This window comes from Coregonus clupeaformis, chromosome 34 (assembly GCF_020615455.1).
Source record: "Coregonus clupeaformis isolate EN_2021a chromosome 34, ASM2061545v1, whole genome shotgun sequence".
Lineage (NCBI taxonomy): Eukaryota > Metazoa > Chordata > Actinopteri > Salmoniformes > Salmonidae > Coregonus > Coregonus clupeaformis.
In genome coordinates, this window is record NC_059225.1 from 1,145,337 (window position 1) to 1,165,000 (window position 19,664).

Here is a 19,664-nt window from a genome sequence, read left to right on the forward strand (position 1 = left end):
AAAGGGCAAGGCACTCTGGGAAATATGCAAATAAGGCATGAGGGCTTTCTATTACGCTGGCCCGGGTTGAACCGGGCAATGGCCCGTCATGTCATCGGGCGAAAGTGGGGAGGGAGGAGAGCCCTTCTCAAATCAAACTGTAATCTGCACCGCTCGGTCATGTTGTCAAGAAGGCAGCATGGTGCATCATCCAGAAACATACAGTACATCTCTTTTCCATAAAGTAAATGTTTGCTTCCACTGGGAAGGCAGATAAAGCGTTTTTTTATTTAAAGCAATCACTTTTACATGTGAAAACACAGAATCCTACTCATCATTCACAGTGCTTAATTATGTTCCGAAACAAATGTGATCACTTTTCACCCTGTTCAAACTCCTCCAAACGGGGTAACGTGGGCCAGATAAACGAACCCACTCAGTGTGTTAATTCAACACTGAAAAGTGTGTACCTGTACAGACACTGGAACAGTGTTAAATTTAACACTAGCTAGGTTTCCATCCAATTGGCGACAGACTTTCATGCCAATATTCTAAAATCCGCATAAAAACAATATGTGAATGTGTTTCCATCAAATTGACTTGTTGCAGATAAAAGACTGTGCGTGATTATCTAGTGCACATACAAATAACTTTTGTGGTTCAATTCCCACTGTCTTTTCAACTCTACTGATGGTTTTCAAAAAAATTAAAAAGTTTGCGCTATATAGCGAGTGTGATCACTCCGATATTGGCATGTGCTCTCTAGTCATAAAAGCGTTTCCGCCTACATTTCTCGCATAATTCATTTTACCGACACAAAAAGATCTCAACTTGTCTAGGATATTTTATTTTGTCAACATTTGGAAAGTTTACCGAAAAATGTTATGTTTCCATCAGGCCTGTCATGAAAGTTTTTATCCGACATGTACTTTACTCACATAAAAAGGTTGGATGGAAAGCTGGTTAGTGTCAGTGTTGATTTAACACTGGAGAATGTGCTGTGCACACACACTGAAACCAACAAGGGGTTCACAATGGTGTTTCATTATAGGCCTTAGTTTTTCCCTGTCATGCCATTATGCAGCAAATATCAAGTTTCTGCTTTTTGTGCATGATTGTAATTTCCTCTTTAATGATTTTCAGTGTCACGTAGGTCCTAAGATGTGTCTTGTCAGAAAACGTATCGAGGAATAAGGGCGAGTTCCTATTTGCATGTGACTTTTATTTGAGAAACCAAATTGAACTGTAGCTTGTAATGTATGGCATACAATTATGCAAAGTGCAAACTGCGGACAACAGGGACTGTTGTCATCGGTGCACTGAGTTTGAATGCAGTGACGGCCACGGATACATAATGTAAGTCTATTTATTTAAAAGGTGAGTCATTTCATTCCAATGAATCATGATGTATAGTTTTGTTCTGCACCTATTTTACTATTTTCTGGTGTGTAAGCTATTTTGACTGTCACAGTTTGAATTAAATGTAGCTATCATTTTTATAGGTACTATAAACTTTATGTAGACCTAGGGTATATTTAGTATTCTGTTAACCATAGTAAGGACTTAGCCAACACTGTGTCAACAAATCTCTCTTTCCAGAGTTTTTGCTAGATGTGTCTTGGTTGAAGGGATTGAGACTAGCCTACATGAATGTGAGTGGTGTGTTGGACATTTTGCAAGTGTTAGATTTTAAATATAATCTCCTCTTAGTAACTAAAATGTTTAAGACGTTTATTGAAACATGATAATCCACACTGAGTATAAATGACATTAAGTGGAAGTGACTGGCACTATAAAAGCCCAATATCCTCCTGGAATATGTCTTGATATGAGTCGGTTTCATGTATCAAGTATTTGCCAATGCAGTTTACAGTTCACAGTGTCCAGAACACTGACCCAGTTACAGTAAGACAAACCACCAAATGTTATTTGAACCATGCGATAAAAAGGAAATAATTGAAATAGTCATATACATTGATAACATACATATAATATAATTTTCTTTCTTCTATAGAAGTGACTGAGGCTTCTGACTATCACCTATAGGTTTCACCAGAAAATAGACCCTCCAGTCGGACTGATTGACTTCTACTTCCTGCTGGGAATAGAAGGGGGAGGTTGAACTTGAGATATAGTTCCTGAAAAAGCACATCCCTTTGGCAGGAGCTGCTCTTAACCGATAAACACTGGGACAGGAAACTATGAAAGTATTTTAATAAGCCAGCAGGAAACAATATTTCTGTGTGTGTCAGAGCAGCAGGGCAGGGGTGAGCTGTGATGTGTTCTCCTGTTGAAGTTTTGACATAATTTGCATCTCTTCTGTGACTGGCATGTTTACTAATGTAGGTAGTGTAGCCTGGGTGGCTGGATGCCTAGATGCAACACGATCCTGTGGTGTTTGCTTGAGCCTCATGTTGCAGTGGATTTTCAGGTTTAACGTTGTGTGACGTGACTGACTGACGGTGGGTGTTGTGTGGTTCTGATCTTCAGATAGACACCAGGATGGCAGCTGAAGGGGCCACTGAAGGGGCCACAGAGAAGAGGGCCAACTTGGTGGCATCTAAAGTCATGTGGAGTAACAGGGATGACATACCTATGTCAGCACCAGAACAGTCGCATGGCAGTGACAGAGCTGGTAAGACCTCTTTCCTATAGTCTATTGTTCTGCAGATTGCAGATGTTCAACTAGAGGAATAAGAAACTGTTTAGAAAACTGTGTGATATTGGAGACCGTAGATTACATTTTTGTAACTGTCTAGAATCTCTATATCTATGTATTTGACTCAGACCTTGACAGAAAATACCAGCTTTTCAAATACTAATTGTAGTTGAATATAGTTTATATAGAGCTTAAAGTAAAGGCAACTATTTTCTTTGATATTCAAATACAGGTCTCAGAAAAACAAATAATATTTGAACGTTTTTTGAATACTTCTCTGAAAACCCAATAATATTTGAAGTTATTAGAATATATGCAAGTTATTTTATAAATACAAATTATTTATTTGATGGCTGTCAAATATTTCAAGAAGAACCAAAAACTACAATAGTTAGTTGAATTAGTCTAAATATATGATCATAACCACATGTTTTGGAGGGCTCTTAGATAGGAATCTTAATATGGCCTATAGCCTATTGCCTAGAATTAAATTAATGAGGGATATGGAATCACCTCAACATTACAGTAGACCACTTTTGCAGCTTCAAAATGACTAATACATATATTTTCATAATGAGTGAGACATAAGGTAATACAATTACACTTGACATAAAGTTCTTATACAAGTGTAGTGACTTTGAGATCAGGGCCTGCCACACTGCAGGTTAGGATTGTCCAGGAATGGTTCCACGAACATGACAGTGAATTCAGCTTACTTCAGTGGCCTGCCCAGTCACCAGATCTCAATCCAATTGAGCTTTTGTGGGATGAGAGGGAACGAGCTATTCAGAGTAGAGATCCACTACCAGCCAACTTGACACAACTGTGAGAAACACTGGAGTCAACATGGGCTAACATCCCTGTTTAATGCTTTCGACACCTTGTAGAGTCCATGCCCCAACAAATTGAGGCTGTTTTGAGGGTAAAATTAGGTGCAACTCAATATTAGAAAGGTGTTCCTAATGTTTTGTACACTCAGTGTATATACACAGTGAAGTCAAAGAACCTTGAGGGTTCTATCCCTACCCCAGAGTGCAATGGGAATGTTAGAAAACAACCGCTAACAAATGCTAACAGAAGCAAACCGGATGGACATCATGAAAATGATCGGAGAGGTTGAGAGTAGATATAAGTAGGTATAAGCTGGAGGTAGAGGCCTAAGCATTGTTGTTCACTAGTTTACTCCAAGTAGGGAAAGGGTGGCGGGGTTGGAAAGTAATAAAGGGGAATATATATATATTTTTAAAGGATATGTATGTGTATGTATGTGTGTGTGTATGTGTGTATATATATATATATATATATATATATATATATATATATGTATGTGTATGTACAGTGGGGAGAACAAGTATTTGATACACTGACGATTTTGCAGGTTTTCCTACTTACAAAGCATGTAGAGGTCTGTAATTTTTATCATAGGTACACTTCAACTGTGAGAGACGGAATCTAAAACAAAAATCCAGAAAATCACATTGTATGATTTTTAAGTAATTAATTTGCATTTTATTGCATGACATAAGTATTTGCTACATCAGAAAAGCAGAATTTAATATTTGGTACAGAAACCTTTGTTTGCAATTACAGAGATCATACGTTTCCTGTAGGTCTTGACCAGGTTTGCACACACTGCAGCAGGGATTTTGGCCCACTCCTCCATACAGACCTTCTCCAGATCCTTCAGGTTTCGGGGCTGTCGCTGGGCAATACGGACTTTCAGCTCCCTCCAAAGATTTTCTATTGGGTTTAGGTCTGGAGACTGGCTAGGCCACTCCAGGACCTTGAGATGCTTCTTACGGAGCCACTCCTTAGTTGCCCTGGCTGTGTGTTTCGGGTCGTTGTCATGCTGGAAGACCCAGCCACGACCCATCTTCAATGCTCTTACTGAGGGAAGGAGGTTGTTGGCCAAGATCTCGCGATACATGGCCCCATTCATCCTCTCCTCAATATGGTGCAGTCGTCCTGTCCCCTTTGCAGATAAGCATCCCCAAAGAATGATGTTTCCACCTCCATGCTTCACGGTTGGGATGGTGTTCTTGGGGTTGTACTCATCCTTCTTCTTCCTGCAAACACGGTGAGTGGAGTTTAGACCAAAAAGCTCTATTTTTGTCTCATCAGACCACATGACCTTCTCCCATTCCTCCTCTGGATCATCCAGATGGTCATTGGCAAACTTCAGACGGGCCTGGACGTGCGCTGGCTTGAGCAGGGGGACCTTGTGTGTGCTGCAGGATTTTAGTCCATGACGGCGTAGTGTGTTACTAATGGTTTTCTTTGAGACTGTGGTCCCAGCTCTCTTCAGGTCATTGACCAGGTCCTGCCGTGTAGTTTTGGGCTGATCCCTCACCTTCCTCATGATCATTGATGCCCCACGAGGTGAGATCTTGCATGGAGCCCCAGACCGAGGGTGATTGACCGTCATCTTGAATTTCTTCCATTTTCTAATAATTGCGCCAACAATTGTTGCCTTCTCACCAAGCTGCTTGCCTATTGTCCTGTAGCCCATCCCAGCCTTGTGCAGGTCTACAATTTTATCCCTGATGTCCTTACACAGCTCTCTGGTCTTGGCCATTGTGGAGAGGTTGGAGTCTGTTTGATTGAGTGTGTGGACAGGGGTCTTTTATACAGGTAACGAGTTCAAACAGGTGCAGTTAATATAGGTAATGAGTGGAGAACAGGAGGGCTTCTTAAAGAAAAACTAACAGGTCTGTGAGAGCCGGAATTATTACTGGTTGGTAGGTGATCAAATACTTATGTCATGCAATAAAATGCAAATTAATTACTTAAAAATCATACAATGGGATTTTCTGGATTTTTGTTTTAGATTCCGTCTCTCACAGTTGAAGTGTACCTATGATAAAAAATTACAGACCTCTACATGCTTTGTAAGTAGGAAAACCTGCAAAATCGGCAGTGTATCAAATACTTGTTCTCCCCACTACATATATATATATATATATAAAACATGGGGGATTGGAAGTGATGCAGACAATTACATTGATGAAAGTTACAATCTATCTGCAATATTAAGCTGATCTAACCCCCCCAAAAAAAAAGATTAAAAAAATTAAATGCTAACCCAGTCACATCAAACTCTGAAATGACAGCTAACATACACTTTTAATTTGTTTCAGCTATTTCACATTGACATTTATATCGATATGAATGATGCTGCTGCATGATTTCGCCTGGTGAGAAAAATGGCTAGCAGACGTCTAACACCGCTCTCTTTGGTGGGGGAAGATCTAATTCATATTTTGCAACATTGTTGCTGAGGTTTGAGTGGCAAACAGCAAGGTTCATATAAACCTGTGCTGTTGCAAACTAAATGCTAGCTGGAAGCAAGAGGAAATACTGTGTTTAATAAAAGCATGCACTCTTAGATAAAAACCTTTTCTAGCATGGCGAGCTACGATTTATTTTCTAGCTTTCAAATAGGTACATTCTTCTCTTCTCCTCTCCCCTGCAACTCTTCGCCGCTGTCCTTAGTGTACAAGAGAAAGTAGTGCAATATGTTTTCTGTCAATATATCTGGTAAAAGAATGGTTCAGAAACAACTCTAAGGGGGGCCCTATAAAATCTGATTTCCCCCTCACCAAATTATGTTTTATATTTTCCCGTTTATGTTCTAGGTTTAATTGTTCCTGGTTTTAGATTTTTTGTGTTTTTCACTCTTAAAATTACAATCATTCATAGAGAAACAACGAAATTGGATGTTCTAAGTCCATGTCAATGCTTAAATCACATCAGAATACATTTTTTTTTTTAGGTCTGGAAGAAGGTCTGGAACAAATGTAGATTTTTTAGAGTAATTCCCCTTCAATTGCGCATCTGGCCCTTTAATTGTGCATCTAGCAAGTGAGGAATGTTCATCTATTGTGCCGGTCTAGTGATGGTTCTGTACTAATGCTGCTCATTTCATGGCAAAGTTTGCAAATAATAGATACAAATTATATACTTACTCATGATATATTTCTGCCAGGTAAGCCTACTTTTTTGTTAACATTTAATTGTTTTTGGGGAAAGTATTTCTGTCCACCCACAAGATGGTTATCACATCAACTGGCTACACACAGAGGGATAGACAAATGAACGCACCACACAGATGGGTAATATTGCTGGAAATTAATTGGCATACACAGTGAGGGAAAAAAGTATTTGATCCCCTGCTGATTTTGTACATTTGCCCACTGACAAAGAAATGATCAGTCTATAATTTTAATGGTATGTTTATTTGAACAGTGAGAGACAGAATAACAACAAAAAAATCCAGAAGAACGCATGTCAAAAATGTTATGAATTGATTTGCATTTTAATGACTGAAATAAGTATTTGACCCCTCTGCAAAACATGACTTAGTACTTGGTGGCAAAACCCTTGTTGGCAATCACAGAGGTCAGACGTTTCTTGTAGTTGGCCACCAGGTTTGCACACATCTCAGGAGGGATTTTGCCCCATTCCTCTTTGCAGATCTTCTCCAAGTCATTAAGGTTTCGAGGCTGACGTTTGGCAACTCGAACCTTCAGCTCCCTCCCCAGATGTTCTATGGGATTAAGGTCTGGAGACTGGCTAGGCCACTCCAGGACCTTAATGCGCTTCTTCTTGAGCCACTCCTTTGTTGCCTTGGCCGTGTGTTTTGGGTCATTGTCATGCTGGAATACCCATCCACGACCCATTTTCAATGCCCTGGCTGAGGGAAGGAGGTTCTCACCTAAGATTTGACGGTACATGGCCCCATCCATCGTCCCTTTGATGCGGTGAAGTTGTCCTGTCCCCTTAGCAGAAAAACACCCCCAAAGCATAATGTTTCCACCTCCATGTTTGACGGAGGGGATGGTGTTCTTGGGGTCATAGGCAGCATTCCTCCTCCTCCAAACACAGCGAGTTGAGTTGATGCCAAAGAGCTCCATTTTGGTCTCATCTGACTACAACACTTTCACACGTTCACCCAGTTCTCCTCTGAATCATTCAGATGTTCATTGGCAAACTTCAGACGGGCATGTATATGTGCTTTCTTGAGCAGGGGGACCTTGCGGGCGCTGCAGGATTTCAGTCCTTCACAGCGTAGTGTGTTACCAATTGTTTTCTTGGTGACTATGGTCCCAGCTGCCTTGAGATCATTGACAAGATCCTCCCGTGTAGTTCTGGGCTGATTCCTCACCGTTCTCATGATCATTGCAACTCCACGAGGTGAGATCTTGCATGGAGCCCCAGGCCGAGGGAGATTGACATTTCTTTTGTGTTTCTTCCATTTGCGAATAATCACACCAACTGTTGTCACCTTCTCACCAAGCTGCTTGGCGATGGTCTTATAGCCCATTCCAGCCATGTGTAGGTCTACAATCTTGTCCATGACATCCTTGGAGAGCTCTTTGGTCTTGGCCATTGTGGAGAGTTTGGAATCTGATTGATTGATTGCTTCTGTGGACAGGTGTCTTTTATACAGTTAACAAACTGAGATTAGGAGCACTCCCTTTAAGAGTGTGCTCCTAATCTCAGCTCCTTACCTGTATAAAAGACACCTGGGAGCCAGAAATCTTTCTGATTGAGAGGGGGTCAAATACTTATTAAAATGGAAATCAATTTATAAAATGTTTGACATGCGTTGTTCTGGATTTTTGTTTTGTTATTCTGTCTCTCACTGTTCAAATAAACCTACCATTAAAATTATAGACTGATCATTTCTTTGTCAGTGGGCAAACGTACAAAATCAGCAAGGGATCAAATACTTTTTTCCCTCACTGTATTGTGGTAGATTTGGCTATTTAAGCCAATAGTGGCTAACCAGGGGTAGGATATTGTCAATGTTAAGTTGATAGAGCCCTATCATAATACCCATAAAACCTAGCTGTCAAACAGGGAAATGGTTCCAATCGTTTTTCCACCATTCATTTTTCCCAAAGGGGATTTTAGAAACACTTAAAATAAGGGCTGTGTTTCTTGTAGGCTTATGGCATGACGTTTTGATAACCATGTAAATCTCTCTCGGACAAGGTGACTTTTATCAATATATTCAGCTCTATTTACTCTCAGATTCGAAAATGCTAATTAGCATCAACGTAGATATAATGCAAGACTACAAATCCCTGCAAGCTCCTGCACGTCATCTCTAGCTGACACGTTTGCCAACAGGTATTGTGTCAATTTCAAACTTGCGCAAGAGAGTTCACAGAATTGTCCATTTAAAGAAATGTAGCCAATTTATGTATTACTACATTTAGCTAACATTAGATAGTTAATCCAGAGATTCTTACCTTTGCCTCTATTCGGCGGTCTTGTCCAGATCATCATGGCATTTGTAGTTCTTTATGATAGCCACATTAGCTGCTAATTAGCGTTTCATTTAAAAAAAAAAAATTGGGGGGGGGGTAAATACAGGCGAATATATTGATAAAAGTCACCTTGTCCTAGAGAGATTTACACAGTTATTAAAACATCAGGCCAGGGTAAGACTACACAAAACACAGCCCTTATTTTAAGTGTTTCTAAAAAAAACTATGGGAAAAATATATGGTGGAAAAACAATTGGAACCATTTTGACCGGTAGGTTTTACGAGTATTATGACTCATACTGTGGTACTCTATTACATGGTAGCTGGGAGCTTGCGGTGTCTGATACGTGTGAGATTTGTTTATGACTGTTTGCGGTGGAACACATGAAAGTAGCATGTACTTTAAGAATTGTTTGGCCAGCTACTCATAGGAGGGCTGCGAGCTACTGGTATCTCGTGATCGACCTGTTGGAGACCCCTGATATAGAACCTTTTGGTCAATTCAAAATGTAACTGCCATTCTGATAAATAAAAAACCCAACATGACCAGCATGACCACGCAACAGGATGGTTGTTGAACCAACTTGCAAGCAGCCTACCAATAAGCACGTTATTTTTCAATGTATTAAGGTAAGCAAAGTTCATTATTTAATTCAAATATATAAAGCCAAAGTCATATGATAAACTATAGGCTAGATAAAGTTGAAACATTATTAGAATTTGAACACATTTGTAAGTTAGCTAGCTAGCTAGTAGCTTTAGCTAGCTTTACAAGCTAGCCAGCTCACTCTTTCAAATAAACATTATTTTTTATTATGGGATATGCCAACAGACCCAGCCTGACATTAGCAATGAGCTAATTGTTACTTTTATTTCACTATTTCAGTGTGGAGTCAATTGAGGGTACTACTACATTTCATGAAGCCATTAGAAGACTGTTGCTGACTGAGAGGAGGTATGTATAAATTATATAATAAATTATGCATAATTAATCTTGGTGATTCAATAGCCTAGTTAAATTATCACATTACTTTTAACACACACTATCTATGTTTTGCTCAGGCTGGCAGTAACCCAGAACTATCAGAGGCAGAGGATCTCTCTTTCGGCTGCTGCTGACAACAACTACATCTAAGTTCTTCTTCTACATCATAATATTTACTGTATACAGTATGTCTGCATAGCATTTTGTCTTCATTTTGGCAGATTAACTCATGCTTATTTCTGAAAAGTAACTCATGTTCTTGCTCCTTTTTGCTTATTCTCTGGAACCAGTCAGCCAACAACCCATACTGAGCAAGTCCCTTAACACCACAACATGCTCTCCTTTCCATCCAGGGGCGGAGCAGAAGACACATTGTTGTTCGCTGTAACTAATGGACTGTATTGTGTTGTAAAGAAGTCAGCCAGTGTTGACATAGGCCATCGTTCAAATAAAGAGATCCCTCCATGGTCACCAAGTTTCAAATGTGTAATGTCATGTGCGCAAGTACAGTGAAATGCCTTTCTTGCAAGCTCTTATCCCAACAATGCAGCAATCAATCTCAATATAGTACTATAAAGTAAAGTAGAACAAAAACACAAGAAATAGAAATAAGAAACATGACAAAGTAAGCTATATATCACTGCATATTTCCAAATACGTTTGCATATAATGACAATAAATTCTAAAAACGATTCTGGTATTCTTTTGTCTATTGTTTAATTGTTTATTAAATTATATTCGTAGCTAAAAAATAATTACTATTTAATTAATAGTAGTAGCTATATGGTCGGGTGGGGGTGCTGAGAATGTGCTGAGAATATTTTTTTGTCGACCCCCTAATTTATCAGCACCCCTACTTCACGAGGCTATGAGTAGCCATAATTCATAAATGGCACCATGCAGGGTTCCATACCATTTTGGTTCAGTGAAGAAGAACCTATAGCGTTCTGATCTAAGAACCTCTAGGGTTCTGATCAAAGAACCCTATAAAAGCATTCTATATAGAACTTTTGGGGGTTCCATATATGAAGCAAGCGATAGAACCCTTTTTGGTTCTATAAGGAACCTATTTTTCTAAGAGTGTAGTTATCCCAGGTATGATTTCAGATCCTATATAAAGCTGATTAATGTTTCTTGGATGAGTCTTGATGTGTGTGTCCATGCCTTTTGTACAGGAATCTGTAGACAGAACAGCGTCCAACAGTGGCTTAGAAGTCATGAGTGAGTATTAGGAAGTCTACTTACATATGACAAATGTTTTACTTATCATATCCACCAATACCTACACAGTGGACTTGGAATTAATAGAGTTGTATTTTTTATTTTATTGAACAGAGTTAATTTGCAGATACAGTTGAAGTCGGAAGTTTACATACACTTAGGTTGGAGTCATTAAAACTCGTTTTTCAACCACTCCACAAATGTTTTGTTAACAAACTATAGTTTTGGCAAGTCGGTTAGGACATCTACTTTGTGTATGACACAAGTAATTTTTCCAACAATTGTTTACAGACAGATTATTTCATTTATAATTCACTGTATCACAATTCCAGTGGGTCAGAAGTTTACATACACTAAGTTGACTGTGCCTTTAAACAGCTTGGAAAATTCCAGAAAATGATGTCATGGCTTTAGAAGCTTCTGATAGGCTAATTGACATTGTTTGAGTCAATTGGAGGTGTACCTGTGGATGTATTTCAAGGCCTACCTTCAAACTCAGTGCCTCTTTGCTTGACATCATGGGAAAATTTAAAGAAATCAGCCAAGACCTCAGGAAAAAAAACTGTAGACCTCCACAAGTCTGGTTCATCCTTGGGAGCAATTTCCAAACGCCTGAAGGTACAACCTTCATCGGTACAAACAATAGTACGCAAGTATAAACACCATGGGACCACGCAGCCGTCATACTGCTTAGGAAGGAGACGCGTTCTGTCTCCTAGAGATGAATGTACTTTGGTGCGAAAAGTGCAAATCAATCCCAGACAACAGCAAAGGACCTTGTGAAGATGCTGGAGGAAACAGCTACAAACGTATCTATAGCCACAGTAAAACAAGTCCTATATCGACATAACCTGAAAGGCCGCTCAGCAAGGAAGAAGCCACTGCTCCAAAACCGCCATAAAAAAAGCCAGACTACGGTTTGCAACTGCACATGGGGACAAATATCGTACTTTTTGGAGAAATGTCCTCTGGTCTGATGAAACAAAAATAGAACGGTTTGGCCATAATGACCATCGTTATGTTTGGAGGAAAAAGGGGGTTGCTTGCAAGCCGAAGAACACCATCCCAACCGTGAAGCACGAGGGTGGCAGCATCAGGCTGTGGGGGTGCTTTGCTGCAGGAGGGACTGGTGCACTTCACAAAATAGATGGCATCATGAGGAAGGAAAATTATGTGGATATATTGAAGCAACATCTCAAGATATCAGTCAGGAAGTTAAAGCTTGGTCGCAAATGGGTCTTCCAAATGGACAAGGACCCCAAACATACTTCCAAAGTTGTGGCAAAATGGCTTAAGGACAACAAAGTCAAGGTATTGGAGTGGCCATCACAAAGCCCTGACCTCAATCCTATAGAAAATGTGTGGGCAGAACTTAAAAAGCGTGTGCGAGCAAGGAGGCCTAAAAACCTGACTCAGTTACACCAGCTCTGTCAGGAGGAATGGGCCAAGATTCACCCAACTTATTGTGGGAAGCTACCCGAAATGTTTAACCTAAGTAAAAAAATTTAAAGGCAGTGTTACCAAATACTAATTGACTGTATGTAAACTTCTGACCCACTGTGAATGTGATGAAAGAAATAAAAGCTGAAATAAATCATTCTCTCTACTATTATTCTGACATTTCACATTCTTAAAATAAAGTGGTGATCCTAACTGACCTAAGACAGGGCATTTTTACTAGGATTAAATGTCAGGAATTGTGAAAAACTGAGTTTAAATGTATTTGGCTACGGTGTATGTAAACTTCAGACTTCAACTGTACCTTATTGGGATTTCATACCTCACTCTATTGTTTAGCCTTGCCTGTTTATTTTCCACATCTTTGTGTGCTGTTTGGGTTGGTGTGAGCTTCCCGACTACCCCTGCTAAAAGCGCTTGACATTTACTTGCAGGGCGGATGCAAAACCAGACCACACCAGAGAAGCTGCAGCAGGTATGGCACATAGACATTTACTTTGATTTACTGGAGTTTAATACCAAGAATGTTCATCTAAAAATGTTTGAGTAATTTCTCATGAATCATTTGTTGTTAGTGCTGGTAGTAGTTATATCTACAGTGTAGTTGTGTATTACTGTTATTTTGGTGACACTTCAGCTTAACACATTGAAGTACATTCAATATTAGCCATAGACCAGTAGTTACTGAAAGATGTTTGGATTTAAGTCAAGTTTAAACTTGAGCATGACATACTAACAGTTGAGCTAGATTGAAACTGTTGGAAAATGTGAGTGTAAGAAATGTTACACTACAATACACTACAAGTCATTACAAAACCAATCAACTCATCCTGTAATGTAAAGGTTAAAATTGAATCCTTAGTATAACAGATATGATATATGGAAATGTATTTGTATACATAACCTGGAATTCTCATATTCACCATATACGGGTGTTGTCTCTGGGTAATGAGGAGGCTGTGTCGCTAGAAAGGCAGAGGCGCAGCAAGGCAGATAGATTCAAACGACATGCAAACTAGGCCCGTGAAAACCATGGGAACGACAACTTATAACTCTGTGCTGTAACCAACCAGCCCCTAAACATCCATTAAATGTCCCTGACTGTTGGTCTTAGCCATCACGGGTTTATTATGTCACAGAAAACAAGACTGCTGTTGTTGATTCCTCTATCACTTTCTTCTTCTGAGGTAGTTTTTATCTGTTAGAAGCTGAGTACAAACAGGAGCCTCTTTTGTCAGACTTGGTATTTCAAGAGTCAGATGGTGACGGTTGCTAATGATATTTATCTCGTTCCATGTTTGTACTCTGTCTAATCTCCATTTTACAGTAAGGGTGTGTCCCAAATGGAACCCTATTTCCTAAGGGACCTAGTAAAAAGTATACTGAACAAAAATATAACTGCAACATGCAACAATTTCAACGATTCTACTGAGTTACAGTTCATATAAGGAAATCAGTCAATTGAAATAAATAAATTAGGCCCTAATCTATGGATTTCACATGACTTGGCAGGGGCGCAGCCATGGGTGGGCCTGGGAGGGCATAGGCCCACCCACTTGGGAGCCAGGCCCAGCCAATCAAAATGAGTTCTTCCCCACAAAAGGGCTTTATTACAGACAGAAATAATCCTCAGCTTCTGGGTGGCTGGTCTCAGACGATCAAGGAGGTGAAGAAGCCGGATGTGGAGGTCCTGGGCTGGCACGGTTACATGTGGTCTGCGGTTGTGAGGCCAGTTGGACATACTGCCAAACTCTCTAAAACGACGTTGGAGGTGGCTTACAGCTCTGGTGGACATTCCTGCTGTCAGCATGCCAATTGCACACTCCCTCAAAACTTAAGACATCTGTGGCATTGTGTTGTGTGACAAAACAGCACATTTTAGAGTGGCCTTTTATTGTCCCCCGCACAAGGTGCACCTGTGTAATGATCATTCTGTTTAATCAGCTTCTTGATATGCCACACATGTGAGGTGGATGGATTATCTTGGCAAAGGAGAAATGCTCACTAACAGGGATGTAAACAAATTTGTGCACAACATTTTAGAGAAATAAGCTTTTTGTGCATATGGAACTGTCACGATCGAGGTAAGGAGTAGACCAAGGCGCAGCATGAGAAACAAACATGACTTTAATTAGTTAAAGTTTCTAAACAAAAAAACACGACTCGTGAAGTCCACGGTGACAATGACCGAACACGGAACAAAAACCCACAAACCCAAAGTGAAACACAGACAGTTAAATATGGCTCCCAATCAGAGACAACCAGCAAACAGCTGACACTCGTTGCCTCTGATTGGGAGTCACTCAGTCAAACATAGAAAATGACGAACTAGAACACCCAACATAGAAACAGAACACATAGAATGAACACACCCTGGCTCAACATAATGAGTCCCAGAGCCAGGGTGTGACAGTACCCTAAAGGCGCGGACTGCGACCGCGCCTCAACTAAACAAAACAGGGGAGGGCTGGGCGGGCATACCTCCTCGGCGGTTCTGTCTCCGGCCTTGACCACCACCCTCCAATACACCCCCATAGTGCCCCTGGTCCAGTCTGTCGACTTGCACCCCTGGCTTGGTGCGTGGAGGAGGAACGGGCCTTACCAGGCTGACTTCTCGCACCCCTGGCTTAGTGCGAGTGGCAGGAACAGGCCGGACCGGGCTGGCGACGCGCACCGTAGGTTTGGTGCGAGTGGCAGGAACAGGCCGGGTCGGGCTGGCGACGCGCACCGTAGACTTGGTGCGGGTGGCAGGAACAGACCGGGTCGGGCTGGCGACGCGCACCGTAGACTTGGTGCGGGTGGCAGGAACAGGCCGGACCGGGCTGGCGACGCGCACCGTAGGTTTAGTGCGTGGAGCAGGGACAGGCCGGGCTGGGCTGTCGACGCACACCGTAGGCTTGGTGCGTGGAGCAGGGACAGGCCGGGCTGGGCTGTCGACGCACACCGTAGGCTTGGTGCGGGTGGCAGGAACAGGCCGGGCTGGGCTGTCGACGCACACCGTAGGCTTGGTGCGTGGAGCAGGGACAGGCCAGACCGGGCTGGCGACGCACACCGTAGGCTTGGTGCGTGGAGCAGGGACAGGCCGGACTGGGCTGGCGACGCACACTGTAGGCTTGGTGCGTGGAGCAGGGACAGGCCGAACCGGGCTGTGGAGACGGATAGGAGGCCTGGAGTGAATAGCGGCCACCACCCGTCCTGGCTGAATGCCTACCCTCACACACTCTGTGTGAGGCATCCGCACAGGACGTACAGGCGGTGTACCCCTGGCCTGGTGGCCTTCTGGATCCGCCCCCTTTTCTCCTCCGTCAGCCCCGTCGTCCATGCCGTGTGCCCCCCCCTAAAAATTTTCTGGGGTTGCCTCACGACCGTCCGACGACGACCCTGATCACGCCGTAGCTCCTCTCTACGGCGCGCCTCCACCGTCTCACTCCATGGCCGGCGATCCATCCCGGCCAGGATTTCCTCCCAGGTCCAGGACCCCTGCCCGTCCAAGATCTGCTCCCACGTCCAGGCTGCCTGCTCCTGGACACGCTGCTTGGTCTTGGTATGGTGGGTTTTTCTGTCACGATCGAGGTAAGGAGTAGACCAAGGCGCAGCGTGAGAAACAAACATGACTTTAATTAGTTAAAGTTTCTAAACAAAACAAAACACGACTCGTGAAGTCCACGGTGACAATGACCGAACACGGAACAAAAACCCACAAACCCAAAGTGAAACACAGACAGTTAAATATGGCTCCCAATCAGAGACAACCAGCAAACAGCTGACACTCGTTGCCTCTGATTGGGAGTCACTCAGTCAAACATAGAAAATGACGAACTAGAACACCCAACATAGAAACAGAACACATAGAATGAACACACCCTGGCTCAACATAATGAGTCCCAGAGCCAGGGTGTGACAGGAACATTTCTGGGATCTTTTATTTCAGCTCATGAAACATGGGACCAACACTTTACATGTTGTGTTTATATTTTTGTTCAGTGTAGTATATAGTATAGTACACTGTATTGTGGTGTTTTCTCTGAATCTCTTCTATATTTCTGTTTAAAACATTACAGGGCTTCTAAAGAGGAACGCCAGCAGTGAGGATGACTTAGCGTTGGGCGTCGAAGGTAAATAGATCTTTCATCTTGTAGTCGTTGTTTTTAGGGTGACATGAACACCAGGTAGCGCCGAGGACCGAGGAGTAAGTTAAAAACAGGTTCTGTGGTTTTAAAACATCACAATGATTAATCCACTGTGTGCTCAGAGGAACATTTGAGCTGTCTGAGAGTGGGTACACAATGAGAAGAATGTTGCTGAGGGCTGGTGTATTTATGCAAGGGGGTAAAATATTGGCAGAGGAGAGATGGTGTCTGTACTTCTTGCTAATATCAGGGCTGAGCACCCAGCAGTAGACAGAGGTAGGGACAGTTAAGACCAGGATGAAAGTCTCAGAGAGACAGGGAGAAGACCATACCAGACCTGGGTTCAAATAGTGTTTGAAATCTTTCAAAATACTTTGAGCGTTTGCTCTAGCCTGCCTGGAATGCCAGGTGGTCTGGGTTTGGGACTGTTTTATTGGTTCATTAAGACAGGCAAGTGCAATCAAGCACGGATAAAGTATTTGAAATGATTAACTAGTATTTGAACCCAGGTCTGGACAATACACACCTCCAGGCAGATCACCCTAAACATGGCTAAGGAAAATCGCGGCGCTTAGCTTTGGCAAACACCACAGCAAATCTTATACAAACACAGCTAGGATCTGATGCTCACCAGTCCTCACTGACACCTACTGGGGTCTGTGTGTGAGAGTGAGTGTCTGTATCCATGTACAGGAGCATTACTTCCACATTATCCCTTCTTAGTCATCACTTAGGCCAGCCTTAGAATCTAATAAAATTGAAGTAAGACAGTAAAGGAAGAGAAGAAAGTGTAGCAGCAGGGAGAAGCAGAAGGAGACAGGATGTCTTAGAAGGGACAGCCGAGGACATTTGGCATGAGCCACTGTGTTCTCCTCAGAGAGCACAGGGAGAACCAGTCCTTACAGAGAGGACAGGGGGTCAATTCCAGACACTGGCCCAAGGAGAGACTGGTCAAGGCTGTCCACTATCTCCTCCCAGGACCGGCTACTCAAGATATAAAAGGGATTGGCTACTTAGAAAGGCCAGTCAACCAAAAGGGACTGCTGCCCCAAACCCTAAAGAAAGATTGACCACCCCGCAGACTCCTCTATCTCCTCCAAGGTACTGCCAGGATACTCAACAGAAAGGTAAGTCAACTGAAAAGAATGCTACCCCAAACTCAGATGTTAGATGGGGATATACAGTTCAGCACCTCTTGGCCTTGAAAAGCACCACCTTATCTGTGGATCAGGAGACCTGGTTATGCAACACCAAATGACATGGCACTTTAGGGAGTCAGCTCAGAACAGAACAGAACACAATGGAACGGAATGACATGCATCATCACCAACTTTCCAAACGCTCCTTTTAGAACTCCTCTTCAGATGGAAGAACTTTGCGGAACGAGACCTGATAGAAAATGATAAGAGTTGGATGTTGGAATCTTGGAGACGTTCTTGGACAAAAAAAAGTCCTGTGTAATAAAATAAAATAACGCTTCGGCCGGCAGCACAGACCACTTTGTCCCTGTCACCATGCCAGGGTAAAATGGAGTCCCAACCTTGAAGTAGAGGTAGAGAGGACAGCCAAGAGAAAACAATGACAGAAAGAACACTAATGCCTAATATAGCTTCTAAACAGAGCCATCCCAGAGACAGGATGTGCTGAATTAGCAGTTGTGGCTAGCAGAGACACAGTGGATAACTAGCTCGTTGTCTTTCATAGCAAGATATTCCAAATATTCAGCCTGGTTTGCTTTCAGATCTAGATAATACTTTCATTTTGTTTTCTTTCTCTTCCTCAGCGTCTTTATATGGTAAACAGGGAGTGAGGACCGTCCAGGAATTTCTGAGGTAAGGAACTTTCCCTCTCTACTGTCTAGTCGGCTGGTTGCTGTCAAACCTTTGGAGCTTTGAAATGAACTGCAACAGAGGGTCTATACATGGCGAGATTACACATCCATGTATAAATCATGTGTCTCTCACATTTTATGTTATGTTATCCAATATATAACTTGTAAATCTGATTACTCTGGATAACTTACTATGGATAAATGGGTTAAAATGTGTTATTGACCCCATAAAAATACAAACATTTCTCTCAAAGTGAGGTTAGATCAAAGATGAAATATATATATATATTTTTAGTCATTTAGCAGACGCTCTTATCCAGAGCGACTTACAGGAGCAATTAGGGTTAAGTGCCTTGCTCAAGGGCACATCGACAGATTTTTCACCTAGTCGGCTCAGGGATTAGAACCAGCGACTTTTCGGTTACTGGCACAACACTCTTAACCACTAAGCTACCTGCCGCCCCTAAATATGTTTAAACTCTGAACACCCTCACCTGGGGCTAATTTTCTATCACTTGTCATTAACTGACTGGTAGTGAAGGGAGCTGGCTTGATTGACAGATGTTGTCATAAGTTCTGAATAATGTTCACTGATATTTACCATGCAAATAGAAGATAGATCACCTGACCTTCACAGAAACAGATGGGATATATCCCAAATGACACCCTATTCCCTATATAGTGCACTACTTTTGACCAGGGCCCACAGGGCACTATGTAGGGAATACGGTGCCATTTGGGATGCAGCCATGGATGAAGGGATTGTTTGCATGAAACAAGAGGGATGACATAGTCATAGACATAGATGTGACACGGTGAGGAGGAGGAGAAGAATATGAGGAGATTAGGGTTGTGTAGTGTACAGTAGAGCCAACTCTAAACAGGGTTTAGATTAAGGAATTTGTTTGTGGAGATAATAGGGAGAGCAGTGGGATTTGATTATTGTTCCATTCTGGTATGGTGCATTGTAGTATTATGCAGAAAAGCGTTCTATCATGGCTTTGTCTGTAGAAGGATGAGTGGCTAGTTTATAGGGAGACACGAGAATCCGAGACTGTTTGCAGCAGTGTTCTGTCATGTCTTCACCTTTGGAAGAATAAACTGCTAAAGGAACACATAGCTAAGA

General features: G+C 42.0%; 1 protein-coding gene across 1 annotated transcript in view; it reads left to right on the forward strand.

Annotated features, from left to right (window-relative positions):
- Window positions 1-2,356: 2,356 nt before the first annotated feature.
- itprid1 (ITPR interacting domain containing 1) overlaps window positions 2,357-19,664 on the forward strand; it is a 31,400-nt gene continuing 14,092 nt past the window's right edge. Inside the window, exons 1-5 of the mRNA XM_041861903.2 lie at window positions 2,357-2,614; window positions 11,074-11,119; window positions 13,012-13,052; window positions 16,639-16,692; window positions 18,491-18,539. Of these exons, the coding sequence (XP_041717837.2) occupies window positions 2,482-2,614; window positions 11,074-11,119; window positions 13,012-13,052; window positions 16,639-16,692; window positions 18,491-18,539 (323 nt within the window). The 5' untranslated portion in view covers window positions 2,357-2,481. The remainder of the gene's footprint in view (window positions 2,615-11,073; window positions 11,120-13,011; window positions 13,053-16,638; window positions 16,693-18,490; window positions 18,540-19,664) is intronic.